Raw genomic sequence first — 20,475 nt, forward strand, 5'->3', positions numbered from 1 at the left:
CAGACTAAACAGCCCCAGTTCCCATGGCCTTTCCTTGTATGAAAGATGTTCCATTCCCCTGATCATCTTGGTGGCCCTGTGCTGGACTCTCTCAAGCACTTCCCTGCCCCTCTTGAGCTGAGGAGCCCAGAACTGGACACAGTACTCCAGATGAGGCCTCACCAGGGCAGAGTAGAGAGGGAGAAGAACCTCCCTCCACCTGCTGGTCACACTCTTCTTGATGCATCCCAGGATTACATTGGCCTTCTTGGCCACGAGGGCACATTGCTGGCTCATATTTAGCTTATTATCAATCAGGACTTCTAGGTCTCTCTGCAGAGCTGCTCTTCAGCTGTTCTTGTTTTCAAGAGAAACCATTGACTTTATGACAGAAGAAAATCCAGCCAATATTACAAATATTCTGTGGAAGAGAAAGAGATCTTTTCATGTCAAGTGTGTCACTTTTCAGTAAAATGAAAGATATTATTAGGTACTAAAGTTAGCACTGAGGTACATATATATATGTATAACATATATATACACTATTCATATGTGCAGATAAATCCTTCAATTGCAGTGCAGATTGGAAGATACACTTTCTAAGGGACTTGATCTAACAAGTTTCAAGTCTAACTTAGATATCTGAGATGTTCAAAACTTGACTTAACTGAATAGAAGTTAAATATAAATAGCACATCAATGATCTGTCTCACAGTGAGACACGATGATATAAAGTTACACTGCAATCAGTTCAACAGATCAGAGTTTTGCAAATCTTTCTTGAAAAATGTATTATAACTGTTTTGTGATTGGGTTCTTTCCCTGGTTGAGCTCTGATTTTTAAGTTATTGCTTCTTTACTGTTTTTGTCTGTAACTGAATTTGGTATATTGTCACTGTAATACGGGTATCTGGGACTGCCATGTATTGCTTGGCCTGAGACCCAGTTTGTAGAGTACTGAGATTTTAATCTCATTTAATGTCATCAAACTAGACTGTTTCTCCTGGTGGTCGTAGCACTCCAATTGATCTGATCTCAGTATGTGATGTTACTTACCCTCTAGAAAGATCTCTACAGAAAGAAAATGCTGTTGTGCTGAGTGTGGCATGTGTAAGAGCTATGCTCTCTCCTGCAGGCTTCGTGTCTTTCTCTGGCATTTAGAAGTGCTCTTTGCCACCTAAGACTTCATGTCTGTAATAGAGACTGTGTGGTATCAACATAAATCTTATTTGATTTCTATGTAGAACAGCATGTTCTACATAGAAAGGGGAGTTTTGTAGCTGTGCTTGGTATCCTGAAGCAGCTCTCCATTTTGCACAGAGTGGCATGAAGTAACCTGTATGGCCTCTCACAGATGATGCAACATTACCTTGTCCCAAACATGCTGCTTTTCCATGTCTCCACATAAGATAGCCTTTCTCCATCCTTTTTGCAGTCCTTGGAGATAATTCCTTTCAAGCTGCAGGGCTTGAAATCTCTGCATTTTTTTGGAGTAGGACAAATTATAATTCTGAATTAAGCCTGTTGGCCAGTTTTGTTACAATGGGGATGATGACCAGATACTCGTTACTCTGCAAGTAAAGCTGTGTTTGGATTTAATCACATTTCTATACCATAATAATTTGTACTGCTGGTAAAAAATACTGACTTATCCTAGTTTAAAGTGTCAAGTTTTGAATAACTCCTAAAATTGTGCAGATATGGAATTAAGATGCTCAGTGCTAGTAATATTTATTTTCTCCTTTTACTTTTGAAGCAAAAATGTGGAAAAAAAAAACCCCAGACAACTTCACAGAAATAGTTGCATATTTCTGTTTTGAGTCAGTTAACTGTAGAAAGAATGATGAAAAGAGTGGCAATGATAAAGAAAATTATTTGCTTAAAATGTACTTGGTTTATGTAAATAAACAAATAAACCATACATTTGAAAGCCTGATCTTGTACCTGAGAATCCAAATCTGTCCGAATACATCCTTGAAATCTTTTATAATGCCATTCTTTGCTAAAACACAGAGCTTTTCACCTCACAAAGGAATATGTGTTTGAACTATAAAACAACTTGTGCCTTACAAAGCCTTGAAAATGCCAAATAATTTAGAAGTTGTTTGAGAGATGTAAGAATAATAGCAGCAGTGCTACAACAGCCTATGATGATGATGGATGGAAAACCTCTTTGATTTCTCATAAATTTCAAGTGACTTTGAATCAAATCTTTACCATGAAACATCTCAGTAATAAACTGTGGCTGCTCTTGGTAAAAGACTATTGCACTGAGACTTCTGGTTAAAGAGTAAATGCACTCCAGTTGGGAGATACAATGCTTCTTTATTGTGGTTGCAATCTATACCAGATAGAGGCCTAAGTTGGGAAAAAGTTTTGTCCCTAGGCTGACAAAACAGATTTGCCAAACAAACAACAAAATTCAGCTTCTGCCTTCTCAGCATTTTGCTTCCTAAAGTGCTATATAAAATCTGATTTGCAAAAGAAAGATGATAGCACTGTGAAGTAAAAATTATGCTCTGAAGAATTCATGCAAATATGTCATGTTGATATGTTTTTTTACAATGTTACCAGAAATATCTTTAGAAGAATTATTTCATACTTCAGCGCAAACACATTTACCTTTACGTACTCATACCCGAATGCATTTATACTAGTAAATCAGAAGTTAATGAATTCCACTTTAAATTCAGTACAGTTGACTTTTGATCATATTTTTCTACTGGTGAAATCCTATTCAATGGCATTCCTGGGTAACTGCATTGTAGCACTCTGATGTTTAAGCATAACAGTGAACGGTAGTTGTCTCAGAACAAATGTCCTTAGGTATGTCTCCATCTTCCTGGTATTCCATTAAATTGAGACCTCCTCTGAGTCCTTGAAATTCAGAAACCCAACAATTAATAATAATTTTAGCTGTTAAGCCTTTTCCTAGAGAGTGGTTGACTCTAACTTTGGGAGAGCATAACTCCTTCGGGCATAGCTAAATGGAGCCATCTCCTGGCCAGACAGTAAAGAAAACTTGATTGACTGTGGATGTGTCCTAACTCCTGCCCTGGTCATAAACCTTGTTGGATACAAATTAGGTGTAAACTGTGAAGGAAATGCTCCCAATAGACTGACAGAGTTAGGTTCCAACTGAGTGGTTGCTTTATGTGATACTTTCTTGTGCGTTGTAGGTGAACCACTGAGGTAAACCACTGATCATTACTAGCTCCCGACAGAGCAAAGGCATGGTGGTAATCAGCCATTTTTTGAATGATAAATTTTGGATGAATCATCTCTAAAGTCCTGTTTTACTGGATTGACATGAGCTGGATGTTGTTAAAAAATTGATTCATTTCTGGTATTTTGTTTGGTTTGGGCTGTGAAAAACTCAGCCCTTTGGTGGTCATCTGTCTTCTCTTCCAGAGAGAGCCCTATCTTCTACCTTACTTATGACTGTGCAGGCATCAAAGTGTATCCATTTTTTTTTAGTGTGGATTCATCTCTTGGATAGTTGAGTAAACCACTAGAGCTCAATGGATTTTATTGATGAAAAAGCTTATTGACTTGAGAATAACAACTTTTCTGTCTGAGGGCATCCATACAGAGATAATATCACTAAAATTCTGTTGTTTGTATGTAATGTCTGTGATCGTGTAATAACACCTAGGAAAAACCGCTACTCTTCATGAGACTTAATCTTGCCCCTGTAACTAGGTGCTTGATATTTTTGGGGCCGATTCTCCCCTGTTTCAATACAGGATGCAGATACATAAAACAACATATTATGTGCCTATACAGACTACTTTAATGTGCTTAAAAAGATTATACCATAGAGTGTCTTCAATTGTGGGCAGATATATCCATCAAACTTCTACTTGCAGCAGTCCAAACTAGGAGCCTGATTTTATTTCTTGCAGCACAGAGGAATTGCAAGTTTAAGGCTTCTGTTTTATTGTACCACAAGGTGTGAAATGTGAGTTATTCTGTGTTGTCAAGAGCTCTGGATGAACATAACTTTTTTGACTGCAAATAAGGCATGTGTTCTCTATGGCCGTGTTGTAATCTAAAGCTCCATTACAGACATCTCTGAAATGTATTCTTTTTTACTTTAATACTGGAAGGAAGGAAATGACTGGTGCTTACAGCACTGGGATTGAGAAAAGCTGCCTTAGCTGACATCTGTTTTATCCACCATTTTGAGTAGGATGAATTCTGCTCAAGTCTCTGCACCCTGGTTTCCTCCTCTGCAAAACAGAGATAATAGTGTTTGCCAACCCAATAGGGACACTTGTTAATACAGATGCTATTCTTTACTAAAGCTAAAGGATTCAGGTAAGTATTGAGATGTGTTTGAAAGTCCTTGCAACATCACATTTCTCAGGATATGAACGCATTATGTATTCCCGAGCAACACTTAAAATCTGGTACAGCATTTCTTTTTGGAGCAGGTGAGAAGTCTTTTCATTCAAGCTGTCCTCAGTGACCTCTATCTTAAATGACAATCTATCAGAAGTTAAATCAGTTTGCCTATGTTAATTTAAAAATTATTATGAATGATTAGCAGTCATTGTCTAAACTCTGCATACTCCAAACTGTGTTTTCAAGAGTGGATGAATTTAGATTGTCATTTATTCAAATTCAACAAAACGTTTTGCTATGAATTTTTGCATGGGTAAGAAGATGGAAGTTATAAGAAATATAACTGGATTTTTTTTTTCAGGAAAAAAAATTAACAGTTTTGCACCTATAGCTATTAAGTCTGCTTTAATTTTAACTATGATGTTTTGCAGGGGGATCAGATATTGAGTACCTAGATTTTTATAAGCCAGTGGTGTGGTTCTGGATCCTCGTTGGGCTCGCTTACTTTGCAGCTGTCCTCAGCATGATTGGAGACTGGCTAAGAGTCATATCAAAAAAGACAAAAGAAGAGGTAAGAATATTTCAAAAGGAGAAGAAGTAATACTTTTAAAAACTTTTATTAGAAGCCAGGTAAACTTATAGCTGCTTTTGCTCTTAGGGCTTAAGTCAGAGCTGTTTATATATGAATTGTATGCTGCAGCTCAAACTGCAGCAAAGTTTATAGACTACTCAGACATACAGTTCTCTTTACATGGCTGCATATAAAATGAGATTTAATGTGTTATTAAATTAAATGTGTATTCACAATTGTACCTGACTTACAGGAAAAAGTTCTTTAAAAGGATTATTCTGGATAGTAGAATGTATTCCTTAATTTTAGAGTAAAAAAATCGTTCTGCTTTTATAGTTTCTATAAGGGATGCAGGTACATAAAGAAAAAATAATCACTCAATAGTTCATATTCCAGATAGCTTTGACAAGTTAATAGTGGTAAGAGAATAAATGTTTTCTGTTTTGCAAGATATTGGAATAAATTATTTAAATGCACCTGCTATATTTTACCATAACATCTTCAGTGGCATACACGGTTATTTGTAGTCAGGTGCATTGCTTTCAGTTCAAATGTATTTTTGCTTGTAAATGCATAGTTACACTCCAATTAAGCTATAATATTTTACTTTAAATTTTGCCATTTAACAAAATGTCCTGGTTTAAAAAATGTTAGAGGACAAATAAAATTTCCTCCGATTGCAGCCAGCACATTTCAGATTTTATTAGAAAATAGAGAAATAATTTTAAGCACCATGTTATTTCCCTCTAATTTAACCAATTCCTCTGCATGAATCAGTTCATTTCTGTTACTCAAATATAAAAACTCTTAATTTCTTTTTGATGGAAAGAATATGTTGGTTGCTGTGGAGTTGCCTACTATTTATATTGGTTTACATTGTTTTCCTAGCTGTAGGGCACAACATCAATGCCTAGATGTAATTCTGGCAATCCTTGAGTTCCCAAAGACCTTGCTGTATACCTTGACTCATTACAGACCCTCAGGATCGCTGCCGCTTTCTGACCAGAGGGCAGCAGTGATGGTGACAGCAGGCAGGAGGATGTGAGCTGGGTGCTTGGGTAGGATAAACCCACTTTGTGAGGCATGTGGGGTGAGCAGCCCTTTTTCATTGCACTTGCTCTGCTCATAGCTCTTTATAGTTAGAGACAGCATTCTGGCAGTTATGGTGTAAGTACACTTTTACCAGTCATTTCATAAATACATATTTGGTCAGTTTCATTTAGAGAGTAACATCTTCTGCCCCTGTGCTATAAATTTGAAAGGATATTTATAACTTTCCTTACACAATGAGCTATACAAGTGTCCTTGAGAGAAATGGAGCAGCAGGTATCACACAAGTGTTCCCATTTGCAAGTAAGTTCAAGAGTCTGCATGCTTTACACTGGCTACAGGGAAACCGACAGATCATTTCAAATGCCATTAACCTGCATGGTTCTACTTCATTGGTTTGAACTTCGCAATTAAGTCACTCTAGCCCTTTTTTTCCTCTGCACTAGAAAGAAGACCTGGGCAAGTGCACGTGATTTCCTCTCTGTGTTCTCCTAGTGTCTAACTGTTCTGAGCTTGGGCTATTTCCTAGTCTACATTTAGTTTCCTTGAGTCACTTGTTTTTAGATTCTGATATTACTGAGGCACTGTGACTTGGGACTATGCGAAAATACCTTGTTTGGGCTTGGTTCTGATGGTTCTTTGGAGACTAGTGATACAGTTTAGTTCTTCACACTACTTCCTGTAATTTATCTGGTCTTTAATCTCAGTTTTTTTATACTGTTTTCTCTTACCCAGACAGGCAAAATAGCATCTTATCCAGACATCTTACTATGTAATTGTAAATAGCACTCTGAGAGTTTAATCTTGTTTAGAATGTCTCATTTTCCGTATTATTATAATATGCTAAGAATACCTTGATTTTATAATATCTTGGTTTTATTTTATACTAAAGCTATTTCAATATAGACTAACTTTGGAAAAGATTTAAAGAAACATGAATTGAAAAAAATCAGGGATTCCTTTAACACATTAAATACATTCCTGTTTTTGTTAAGTAGAACTCAATCTACCAGCTTGTGCAGCACACTCCTATGCTAAACTTTCTTTTCTCAGGCATAAAGAATGTATGCTTTATTCCATCTTTTTATTCTTTAAAACCTTTGTAGCCTAAACAAGCATGTTCATTTTGTCTAGAGAAAGGAAAACCTCATTGTTTATATATATCTAAATTCTCCTGGTTGATGCAGGTATTCAGGATTTAGCTATATACAAGTGTCTTGTGTGTTAGGTTAAAGACAGACATAATATAATTTGTGCCATTCGTTCAATTAATCGTATCTCCAGTCAGAAATCTCCCTTCATTTCTTGACCCATTGCTCAGGGATGTCTGAGAATTCGTAGCAGAAAGAAGACGTTTTTGCAGTTTAAAAATGTTGGTCTTTAAAAAAAATGATGGAGGCTAGTCTGAGAACTGAATTGTGACACACCACAAGTTGTGTGCTAGTTAGAAAATTAGAAAAACTATTTTTGTATTCTATCTTAACTTTCTTCTTACAAAGTATCATTACATAAATATATTGCTTTTTATTTTAAGACTGGCTGTTCTTGAAGAGAAGCGTTATACAAATATTCGTTTTACAGGTAGCATTTTATGATAAAAACTGCAGCTATTAGCTCATCCTTACTATCTGCCTTGGAAAATTTGAGTGAAGAAGCTGAGGGAGTTTAGTGGAAATGTAGTTATCAAGTCTCCTGTATGCCAGCAGAAGTCAGAGGAGACTGAATTCCTTGTATTATCTGTTTTTCCAGTTAAACCTAAATTTATGATGGTCTCTTCAAGCTTCTATAGATGCAGATAGCAAAGGAACCTGTCTGGAGTTCAAATACTAGGAATGAGTGCAGTGGAAAATCCTAGTTCTAAGTATGTTTTTTAACTGTCTCTTAAGTGCTTTTAAGCATTCTGCTGTTTTTTAATCGTTCTATCAGTCCTTGGGGAAATAGCTCATTATATTTAAAGGAAGCCTTTGAAATTAGAAACAAGGTTATATATTGAAATCTACTGAGATACAGAGGCTATGATAAAATCTATGGGACCATAATTAATACACTCTGAAACCTGCAAAGGTTTAATATATTTCCTAGGAAACAAAGGACACTGAAAATCTCCATCAAGTAATTTATTCACTATGGTATCAATACCTACAAGCAAACAAGATTTTGTGTAGTATTTGTATCATAACTTTAATGAAAGAAATAGTAGTAGCCTACCATGTTTTAGATATAGGAGGAAGCAGATTATTTAGTAGTGACTGGTTGTGTTGGTTTCAGCAGTCTAAGACAGAGATCTGAGAGCAGCCAAGTCTAGTGAAATGTACCAAAGTCTGCGATGAAGACACAGGTTACAAGTGTTGGAAAGCCCCTCTCTTGTCCTCAATGACAAAAACTGTATATCTGCTGAGGTATTAGATATTTCTCCCTTTTGCCCTTTCCTATAGGGCAAATTTTTACTTTAGTGAAAAGTAGTATATCATGGTGTATTTAGGGTGTATATTGTGACACCTCCATATTCCAGGAAGTGGGCACATTGATTATGGATATCACCTAATATCTATAGTCCTGTTCATATTTTTCTTAATACAGTTGTGATGTTCTTAAAGACTTAGTGGTAATAATGCATTTCACAGTTTCAACAAAATAAAACATCTATTTTTTCTCAGGATACTAGCAGGAAAGTTTGCCATATGCAAGTGGAACTGAGACAACAGACATATGCACTGATCTACAACAATAATGCTGTATTTTGATATTAAAATCCAGATAACCAGAATGTCTGTCAGTTGTTCAGGTGGCTCTTGTCTCCTGAAATACTCTTGAGAGTATTGAATGCAGCAAATGGTGAGGGAAGTGAAAGACAAGTAGACACAGAAGTGGGAGTTTCAGAAGGATAGATCTGCTGCTGGAAGCAGTTCATACAGTAAGACAGATGAAGTGTCAGAAAGTCACTGGAACATGCTGTGTGCTGTAATCTTAAGTAGGCGATCTGTCTCTGAAGTTCAGCTTCAGCTGTACTAGCTTTCCTTAAACTCCCTCCTCTTCATTACTTTCTATACTCTGATTACTCAGAGCACTTTTGAAGTCTTCTGATTTTAGTCTCTTTGAAAAGGTAATATTTCAGCAGGTTTTTTTTTCCTTGTCATATTTTTCATCAGTATGCAGCAGCTTCTGAATGTCAGCATTTCCAGCAAAAATGTCTACCTAACCAAGAATCTTAGTCATTTGGACTATACATTTCAAATTCCTGTTTTAAAAATTAAGTGTTTATGACCCTTAGCCTTGTGATATTCTTTGTTAAGCTCTAGTCCAGACTCCATTCAAGTCAATGAAGATGAGATTCATCTCCAGTACAGATATCAACATCTGTCCTAGTCATCTAAGTTCTGTTTATAGTCAGTGGAAGGAAATTAGTGTTTCTACCATAATCAATTTTAATTTTTTTAAGGCATCTACCATATGACATGAATTGCATCCTGGAAGAACCTTTTCTCTTCACTATATGAGTCCAGATGACTGACTCATGTTAGACATAGGCTGAGTTCGGAGAAGTGATTTTTCATGCTGGGTATCTTTCCGAGTGAATGATATGGATCCAGCTTTAAAGAGCAAGCCTAATATTTCACGACAAATAGCTCATTCACTTCTTGTAGAAATTCAAGAGGCAATTGTTATCTTTGATATTTATAAACAAATTAAACAATTTTGATTCATTTGAATCATCATTCAGTTTAATCTTCTTGGCACCAGTGGCAGAGCTATCACTCATATTTGTCAAAACAGAATGAGACTTGTCATGACGATGCCATGGGGATTGTTGCACTCCCTATAATACTTGTTGTCTTTTCATTTTACTAGGTTCTGACTAAAGGTGTTCACTGAGTCTAAGGGTCCCAGCCTAAAGAGGACTTGAACCCATCTGTCATATGCTCCAAGGAGGGACCCTAAATATAGACTATGAGTGAGAAACAGTTTGCAAGATTTTAGTGAGTTGAACCGGCATATCAGGCAAACAGATAAGTCTCAGAGGCTGTTCAGTGAGGATGTGTGAGCAATGGGGAAGGAATTTTTATTTTTCAGTGATGAGCACTTTACCTAGCTCTCACTGTTTTAAGAAACAAAATCTGTTCACTTAGAAATGAGGGTGATAAGAATAACCCTTCAGCCTGGTGATGGGACACTTTTTACAAATGTGTGAGTCAATTGCTGATCCATTGTGCATTGTTTTAGTCGAGAAGGGTCAGCTTCTGTTGAAGAAAATGCTTTGGACTTTTCATTTTCTAACAAACAATTAAAAACCCCAAATGCAGTAGTTTTAAGAATTGTATATCCACAAGTTCAACGAGTAAGTCAGACTGGCTTAATGGAAGTCCGTTCATAGAAAGCACTGCGTCAAAAATATTTGTGAGAGAAGCTCATGGTGTGAAAGCAATTGCAAGTGAAGTGCTTTTGCAATGCAGTGATTATTTGAGGTGACATCATTCTAGGATGCACAAACTGGGGATTGTTGGTTTTCTGTAGGAAGGTGGTGTTACTGACGCAGATGTTAAAAGGTGTATTACCAGAAAACAGTCCCTAGGTCTGTAGTCTAAACTTCAGAAAGAATGCAGACAGCTACAAAACTGAAAAAAGAGCTGTCTGAAGTCTGCCTAGCATTAAGAGCTTTTTCTAGTCTATTCAAGATATTCAGAAAAAAAATTATTTTAGAAAGAATAGCCACATTCAAAAAAAGTGATTCTTTCTGATAATTTGTATGAGATGGGGAAAATTACAAAAGCTTTCTACAGTAGATACAGCCATAGGTTTCTGGTCAAATTTGACTAATGACAGGACAAAAAACCCCACTCCAAAAATGCAAGATGAAAGTATAGTTCTTCCATAACATCTCTGAGTCTCAAAGATGTAGGTAGGCTGGTATTGATGTAAGGAGAAAGTAGAAATGAGCAACCTGATTTTGAATGCAGTTTGATCTCTTCCCTTCTCAGGAGACTGAGTGTAAGTCATCCTGGTACTGTTTTCAGTCTGCCCTAGCAACAGTCTGTAATACTGAGTTACTGTATCAATCACTCTTTTTTACAAGTATATTTTAGTACTGTGTGCAATAATGAATGTGAAAGAAAACGTTCCGAGAGTCCTAGGAAAACTTATCTATTTGTGGTTTTGGACACTTTTTGAGATGTCTCCTCATAGCACTGTGTGCTTTGGACATGTGATGCCTGCTTAACTTCAGGTTCAACACATACACGCAAAGATAACATCTACATGGTTATAATGTTGATGTGTTTTATATTTAAATCATGCCTCTCAGCTAGGCATATTAAAGCCCTTTAGAGATGACTGGTTTGTTATTGCATATTAAGTACTGAGTCCTGAAATGATGCTGGTATGGTGCTGATTACAAGAGATGTGCTGCCTAAATATACTTCCATGAGCAACACAGCATGCTGTGTGTACCAAGGGCAGAGGTCCACTGTCCTGCCAGCCCCTGTTCCTGGCCTTGCCCTCCCACAGTGCTCCCCTTGCCTCACCATGCCAACTGGATGGTTTGAGGATGGAAATGCCTCTAGTGTGAGCTGCATGCAACCAGGTAGCAATGGCGAGAGCTAATGAATTTGCAAAAAAACCTCTGAAGCAAGTGACTTATGCTTCATAATGAGAAGAAATTGATTAAGGAGAGCTCAGTTGTAGTAGTGACATTTCTTGGCGTTAATTCTGCATGACGATTCCATTAATGTACACTGTTGCGCTTTATATTAGGACATCGTGATTTTTTGAGGCAAGATGCAATCGCTGCTTTACTGTGACAAATATATCTGTGACTTAGCTCTATTGACAGAGTGGTATTTAATCTGCAATCTGTTTGGCCCACATCTTCATCATTAACGTTCCTGGAAACGTTACTTTTCTAAGATATCTCAGTGTTTGGTTATTGTTAGGAAAAGATCCTGAAACATGTTAGTAATACTGAATGTGCTTGTATGGGATAACTGTCTTGTGGACAAGTCCTGCAGACAAAGCCAGTTCAACATAATACCCTTGCATCTTTAAGAACTTGTGTTAACAGTGAGGAAATCACTTTTCAGTCATGGATAAAAGGAACTGTGGAATACTTTCCTTGACAAGGAATGACTGTGGTCATTATACTACTGCTGAACAATCAAAGAGCATTTATGTTTCAGACAAATAGCATTTTGGATATTAACATCAGAAAGTTAAGAAATAAACAGTTTTTACTGGGACTTGACCACGTAGTTGAAATAGCCATTCCTTACACAGAACCGAGACAAAATTAGAAGTCTTTTTTAGCATGTATTTATAAGCTAAAAAAGTCCAATGCGTTTATGAAAGCGTCATTGTCTCTTTTCTGTGGGAGAAAGTTGAGACCATCTTTGAACTGTCTGTATCTTGGGTTTCATTATGCTTCTGGTATAATTCTTAAAACATTTGCTGTTTCTATCTGCAGCAAAGTAATTTGTTGTATAGTGCAGGCAGAGAGCACATGCTGTTCTCCTGAATCACCTTAGGCTTAGCTGGTAGAGCTTTATGTAAACGAAAAGAGTTTCTTGTGGTTAAGATAGGTTTATGTAGTTCACTGTCATTAGGTTGAAAGAGTGGTTGGACAGCTGTCTGAAGCAGATGAAACAACTAAATGGAAAAGCTGATTTTTATAGGAAACTGTGAGGATATTTTCTTAACTTTGGAACTTATCAATAAAGCAGCACTTGAAAGAAGGAGACAATCAGGCCAATAAGTCATATACTATACTGAGACACACATGCGGCTCTATGCAAAGGTGTCTGGGCAATATTCAATAGTAGTTCTGAGGAGGTATCTAACATAGGAGTGTTCATAATTCCAGGGAAAAAAAAAGAGATAAACAAAAATAAATGTGGTGACTTAGTATATCTGGTTCTGTTTTTCTAGACATTATTTTTTAAAAGTTTTGTAGGCTACCTGTTTTTATTTTGTTGAATCAGACCATGATAACACAAAAGGGCCATGGCTGCTTCTACCATCTGTCACAGCTCCACAAAATATATTCCCACAGCTGCTACCATAGATGTTCCTCCACAAAAAATTATCAAAATTCATGGCCTCTCTGCATTCCCATTGGAGAATGTTGTTTATTTCATCCAAGGCATCAGATGTGCCCATGGTATTTATGTGGGTGAAACCAAACAACCATTGCTCACCAGAATGAACTCACAAACATTACTTGTTACAGGACTGAATAATCCAATTTCCAGTGGGAAAGCAGTATTCCCAAAACATTTCTGACCACCATGGCTACAAAAATACAAACGTAATTGTTATCTCTGTAATTGGAATGTTAACCCAGAAAATAGTAATTTCACAAAATAGGATCTTTCCCCTCTAATAGTTACCTGAAAAAGAGAGAAACATGTATACCAGACAAAGGAACCAAAAAAGAGGTCACTTACTGCTTCATTTGTGCAATTCACTATGAAGTTAAAGTCTAGTAGCTTAAGGACCTGGTATAGAAGAGTTCTCTGCAACAGAGATGAGGTCCTGACAGAATGAAGGAACAGAAGATAGTGGTTAAACATTTGGGAAAGCTCAGCACAGATATCTCATTAGTGCCTGTGGTATTTCTGTGTTGGGTTTTGTTACTGTTCTCCCTTAAAAAACATACAAAGCACACTGCTCCTTACAGACACATCCACAGATTGCAACACAATGGGGTTTGGGTGCTTACTGATAATGTTAGAATGGGGTTTGGGTGCTTACTGATAATGTTAGAACTACAGAAATAATAAAAGTCAAATAATTAGGATGGAAATTTTATATAGACTAGAAATGAGATTCCCTTAATGTACAGGAAATGCACAGGCTTCAATAAAATTTGTTGTCTTCTCTTCTGCATTCCAGTCTTCTCCAGTGTGTAGACCAATGACGTAGGGAACGTACATTTGCATCCAGCAGTAGCTCAGGAGGGTGGTACCCTCCTACCCACGCAGGGAATCAATCCACTGAGCAGCTGCATTGTTAAACTCATCAACCCTCTCTGTACCTACACTTTTTAAAATTTTGATCTTGAAGTGAGACTTTGAGAACAATTTCTGTGAATGCTGAATGAGTTTCTTGAAAGCTAAGAAAAAATGTTATGTACTCTACTGCCTGGAGTAGAGTACGTGCTCATTCTAGTTTTGTCTGAGTAGCATATAATGGAGAGGTTAATTGGATGTGTTATTTTTAAGTAACAAAAAAGAACGCTTGGGAGGAAAAATAAAGCTGCAAAACTTTGGGAATGCATTAGGGATGTTAGAAATTACATACTTAGGAACATACAGAGCACTAAGAATATCTGTAAACAAGGCCACTTTTTTTGTCCCTAAAATGCAGTCAGATGGATATCTTTATTTTATCTACTTGCTCTTTAATTCTTGTTTTTTGGGGCTTGTACTAACATGACCATGGTAGAATGTATGAGCCTCGTGTGCCAAAGGGAAACTACAGAAAGTAAAGCTATGAAATAAAAAGCTAACATACATTATTTAGAAAGACATATTTTAGTTTTCTTGCACAGCATATGTAATGCTAATTTTTTTTGTTTAGTACTTAGTGGTTTAGCTCCTTTCAAGTATATCCTAACTTTTGTGTCAATTGTCTGCATTCAAGCAGGCTATCTTTCTTTGCATTCTGTGGCTTGAAGTAGATTAACTGGTTGTACTGTAACATCAAGATTTTTCAACCATCTCCCTGAGAGAAGCAAAACTAAGGCAAAATTAATTTAGACAAGTGTGTATTCATTTTGGTCTGTTTAAAGGCATCCTTTTTTTGTGTGTGTGTGTTAGATCACAGGTGTGCCTTAATTCAAAGTATGACTTTGTCATGTAAAGATTATGGATATATGGCTTGTGCTGTCCAGACCACACTTTGTATGATGAGTGTTCTTCGTACATGGTGGGCAGTTTTGTTGGTAGAATTATTTGTATATCTGCTGTGAGCAGTGTCCAAAAAGATCTGCAAATTCCTGACAAGTATAAGAAATTAGAGTAGATGTCATGAAGAACGAATCAGTTGCTTCGGTATCTTCAAATGTTTGGAGTTGGGTTTTTTTTGTTCTAACAGTAGCATCTCCTTGGACATACTTAAATTCTGGGTTATACCATTGGCCTTTCTCTAAACGTGGAGCTCAGCTGGACATTGAGAATGCTAATACATGTTGGTGATGAAAGTAAATAGTTTTGGTCTCATTGGTGATATTGGCTGAGAGACAATCTTAGGTCACTAGTAACTTAGATGGGTTTTGTTAGGACTTAATGTCCATGATTTTTCCTAGTTCTTTCAAATTCAGTGTGTCTATTTTTTAAATTATATTGGTGATAATGTATGTGCACAGCCTGGGAACTGTTCAGTTGGGAACTGTTTGATCAGGAACTGTTTCAGGAAGTTCATGCAGTATTTTTTTTTATGTACAGTTAAAAACAGACAAACCCACAAAAAAATCAAAAGTGACTAACAGGAATGAGTAGACGTGCTTCAAAAGTGTTCAGAGGCTCATCCTCATTATATCCTAATAAAGTAAATATGACATTTCCACCACAGCTAGACAGAGATACTTAAACATAGATATTTAGAGATAGTACTAGAGATGAACCCCTACCATTCTATGACTCTATGACCTGTGGTATTTGAGATATCACTATCAGGCTGTCAGATACAATGCAGAATGTGTGAAATATCCAGGCCCATCTGCAGTGGTAGCTGGAGGCCAGGCAGCCTGTGTTGGGCAGGGAATTGAGTCAACACTGTTTATTTGAAAGAAAAGTATCTATTTTTTTCATTAAATGGGCTATGTGGAATATTTAATTGTATTACCATTAACATATTTCTTAAGCATTTGTCATTTAGATCTGTCTTCCCTGGACTCATAAAGCAGTAGGATATTGCTTCATAAATATCTAATCAAGTTACTAGCTGTTGATGTTCAAAGTACAATGTTAATATGTTAGAGTTGATACTCTGTGTGAAATATGTCTAACATCTCGCAGTTTAAATTGGAATTTGATGTGGAGGAAGTCAGTCCTGGAGCAGGCATAGGGCCTGTGTCCCCATTACTGTTGGTATTACTATTTCCTGAAGGTTAGGAGTGAGGACCATAACCAGGTTAGTGCTGCCTGTTTTATGGCTGAGTCAGGTGCTATTGCTGTGATGGGTTTTTTTCCTATTACTTTTGAAATATTTTGTGTCATTCAACCTTAACTACTTAGTCACAGAAATTATTAACAACTAAAAGGTCTTGCCCTTGTGTCACATTGCCCCCAACTGTGACAGCTGCAGTCTGCAGAGCTGTGTGCTCTAATGAGGCAGGAGAATTAGAGAAAAGTAAACAATCGTTGCAGTGGATAGGTACATTGAGATTTTTTTACCCAACTGGCATTTCAATCACTTTGCATAAGACATTTTGTGGCTGTCAGCCCCCATATGAACAGGAGCTATAATGTAGTATGGTAAAATGTCATACCTTAAGGACAGAAAGAACCTAAACATATACAGAAATGTCCTCATGGATAAAGAAGGGATCAAATTATAAGAGCAAGTTGCTTATGTGCACTTACAGTTAAAAACTGCATGTTCCCTTTTCCTATAACCTTTTGTGCTTGAGTGTGAAAGTGTTATGGAATTAAGAGTTTTATTCTGAAGAGATAACATTTTTTTGAGTGCATTTCAGTTCTCACACAACCTAAGGCCTGAAAGCAGTAATTTGGGGTGTGTATAGTTCACATAGTGAACTTCAAGTTTCTCATGCTGTGGCAATTACCTCTGTATTACTACTAATATATTTCAATTCTGCTTAGCAATAATACTGCTTTTCTCAATGTTTTCAATGATTTTGTAACAAAAATTAAATTGTGCCAAAAAAAAAATCATAGCTCTAGACTACAGGCAGATAGAATTGAGTCCACCATGTTCAGGTTCCATATCACCTTAATTAATGGAACATGGACCAGTGTAATCATAGAATGGTCTGGGTTGGAAGGGACCTTAAAGACCATTTAGTTCCAACTGCCCTGTTGGTGGAAGGCAGGGACACCTTCCACTAGACCAGGTTGCTCAAAGCCCCAACCGGTCTGGCCTTGAAGACTTCCAGGGATGGGAAACCCACAATTTTCCTGTGCAACCTGTTCCAGGGTCTCTACACCCTCATATTGAAGAATTTTGTCCCTACATCTAAACCAAATCTACTCTCTTTCAATTTGAAGCAGTTATCTTTTGTCCTGTCACTGCATGCCCTTGTAAAAAGCCCCTCTCTGGCTTGCTTGTAGACTCCTTTAGGTACTAGAAGTCTGCTCTAAGGTCTCCCCAGAGCCTTCTCTTCTCTAGGCTGAGCAACTCCAACTGGCTGCATAATTTTGCTTTAGTTATTTGATATCCTAAAAACTACAATTTAAAAATCCTCCTGAATAACTTATGTGCATAAAAGTTAAAATATAGCAGATGACCCTGTACAAGACAGTTCCATTACTAGTATGTGGTGAGAGGGGCTGGCAAGGGAATTTTTAGGCTATCCTAGAGGTTACATACACTTGCTCTTGTCAAAAGCGTGAATGAGTGTTTTTTCTTTGCTGAGAAAACATAAGAGAAGTGGGAACTGAAACAACTAGCGAAAGGAAGGTTAGAAAGCATCGAGGGAGACAGTTCAATATGCCTGTAGCTTCCAGGAGGTTGCTAAGATGCAGTTTTAAAGGTACCAGTTTGGTAAGATCCCTCGAAGGTTCAAATGCAATGCCAAAGATGTATGCCTGAACAAAATAACTGGTCTGACAAATGCTTACACAGCTGGTGAGGAGTCCAAGCATGTGGCGTAAAATAGGAACCCACGTACTGTCTCTTTTCTTCCCTGGACAGAAGCACACTCCAGATCCTGAGCAGCCTGCCTGTAGTAAAGCTTTGGACAAGGGCAAAAGTGCCCCAGGTTGTGCACTGATATTACTTATCAGATTTTTATTACTTGTTTACTGTAAATAAAAATATTGTAGCAGCTGAAATGTTTCAGCATTACAGATTTCATTATGTTCAGACCTGAAGTGCAGTGTGTCTGATCCTAATTGCACAATTTAAATACTAATAATCATTCAGCTGGGTGAGTCCTTTGTCTGTTACAGATAATAATCCTTGTTTTAGAAAATATACATAATGACTCCACATTAGTCGTCTGTGTAATTCACTGAAGCTGAGACAAATGCAATAAACTGACCCCTGGGTAAAGAGATCTTTTTGTTTTGCTTTGTTTCTGGAGGGGGAAAGTTTTCCTGATTATTTTTTACCTTCATTATATTCCTGTTTTCTACTGCACTGTAAAGCATGAATAAGCCTGCGGCTGCTTTTCTCTGCTGGTTTATCCCCCATATTTCTCTATGTTAATTTTCTTTTATTTCTGTGTTCACTAAGTCCGAATTTGCTTGCCAATTATTGAAATTTTGGACTGAGCAGTACCAATTAGACTAATTTATTTCAGCAGGTTAATTCTTCTAAAATGCTTTGGCTTGGAGTCATATTTATCAGCAGTCTATCTTCCCTATGCTATACCTTCCAACTACAGCCTACAAAGCAGAGATTTGAAGAGAAAAAATCTATTTCCTTGCAGTTATAATAAGATAGTGCCCTCAAAAGGGGCCTTCTTTCTACATATAGCTTACTCAGTACTGTAACAGTAGTTTGCTTGAAATACGAGAGCAAAAGTATAACTCGCCCATAAATTACAAGGCCATAGTTCACCTCGGACTATTATCTGGCTTAGCTGCTTAGTCTACCTCATGCCATATCGGAGGAAAAATAAAGATAATTTGGGATTGTGTTCCTTCTTTGCCCTCCTGAGCCTTCCCTCAGAGCTTAGATTCATGACATCCTCCAGCTTCCCTAGCACTGACACATTGAAATGGTGGAAATAAATTGGAAGGAGTAAAAACTGTGGCAGCTTTGAGTGAAGGTGGATCAGCTTTTGTCGTAAAGGCTGCCAACATGAGGACATACAGAATTAGAGCACCTGAACCAAGCAGGCGGCAGCGGTAGCGATGGTACAAACTAGCACCTTACAGTCAATCTGACTGGAGATGTGTGCATAGCAGGGGAAACGCTCCAGCTGTATGGTAATTGTACAGCAGTGACGACTGGCAGGCTGTGTTTCCTCTGGGTGTAATTGGTAACAGCTCTCCAAGTTTCAACTGGTCAGTCATCTTCATACTGCTATTTAGGATGTTATTTCAGTGGAGTCAGGGTGGTAAGCAGACATGTTGCTGACATGGTTGAAACTGTTGCTACGTTGATGGCTAAGTTTAAGCAAGTGCAGGAAAGAGAGAGTACCAGCAGCTGACATTTTTCTTTAAAAAAGCTTTTCTGTCTAAATTTAGAAGATTATTTTCCAAGTCTCCCCAGGATCTTTCCAGAGACACTAAAAGTGCTCATAAATAACCCTGCACCCTAGTAACAATACATAACACAGCCTGGATCGCTGGGATTTCAGCATCCCCCGACCAGCTGGGTCCTGTGCAGCTGTCAGGGCTCTGCAGCTTCCCTGTGTTGCCGACTGCCTATAATTAAAGAAAAAATGCTATCAGAAAATATTTTTATTGTGGTTTTTGAGTTGTTGGTAACTCTTACTAGTGTGACATTGCTTCTTGTTTAGTTGCTGTTATGAAAAGAGTGAGTCTGTGGCATGAGAAATCTGCCAGCCCAAAGCCACATTGCTCTCTTACTGGGCTCTTGAGCCTAAAGACTGTCTAAAGTCCTTGGCCCTGTAATACTTTCTGTTTTTTCCCTCCCCTGGCTTTTGCTGCAGGTAGGGGAATTCAGAGCCCATGCTGCAGAGTGGACAGCCAATGTCACCGCAGAGTTCAAAGAAACTCGAAGGCGCCTGAGCGTGGAGATCTATGACAAGTTCCAGCGGGCTACCTCTATCAAAAGGAAGCTCTCTGCAGAACTCGCCGTCAACCACAACCAAGACCTGACTCCTTGCAAGAGAACCCTGTCAGTCAACCATCTCACCAGTGAGAAGGACATGTTGCCAGCCCTAACAAAGACAGACAGCATTTATATGAATGGTTTGACACCTCACTGTGCAGCAGAAGAGATAGCTGTTATTGAAAACATTAAGTAGCCGTATCTTTGGATCCCAGTCCTCAAGAAGCTCTTGGCTTAGACTAGCCATATACTTTTTTTTTCTCCACCTTGTCAATGATTAATGCTAATAGCATTTTATATGCATGCATGAGTTCCACAGAAACTACAGTCCAGAGTTACCATTGCATCTCTTCAAAGACACAAAGATGAATGGCACTTCTGTTACTGAAAGATGCTGGAATAAGCAATGTCTTCTGCCTTTATCTGCCCAGACTGTTTTTCACTTCTCCTTATGTGCCATATGGCCTCAAGAATGAATCACACTTGTTTATAGTAACAATGTAGCTTTGAGGGATCAGTCCTTAAAATTTCAGGGTCTACCTTATTGAGCCTAGGAATGAACCATTTCTGGACTACAACACATTTGTAAATGGCAAGAAATTCTTATGCAG

The 20,475-nt window shown here is 37.7% G+C and overlaps 1 protein-coding gene across 1 annotated transcript in view; it reads left to right on the forward strand.

Annotated features, from left to right (window-relative positions):
- Positions 1-20,060, forward strand: part of KCNK2 (potassium two pore domain channel subfamily K member 2) — a gene marked incomplete at its 5' end in the record, with an annotated part of 77,608 nt that extends 57,548 nt beyond the window's left edge. The window contains 2 exons of the mRNA XM_061989636.1: positions 4,758-4,897; positions 19,743-20,060. Of these exons, the coding sequence (XP_061845620.1) occupies positions 4,758-4,897; positions 19,743-20,060 (458 nt within the window). The remainder of the gene's footprint in view (positions 1-4,757; positions 4,898-19,742) is intronic.
- Between the last annotated feature and the right edge of the window lie 415 nt (positions 20,061-20,475).

This window comes from Colius striatus, chromosome 2, assembly GCF_028858725.1.
Source record: "Colius striatus isolate bColStr4 chromosome 2, bColStr4.1.hap1, whole genome shotgun sequence".
NCBI classification, from domain to species: Eukaryota; Metazoa; Chordata; class Aves; order Coliiformes; family Coliidae; genus Colius; species Colius striatus.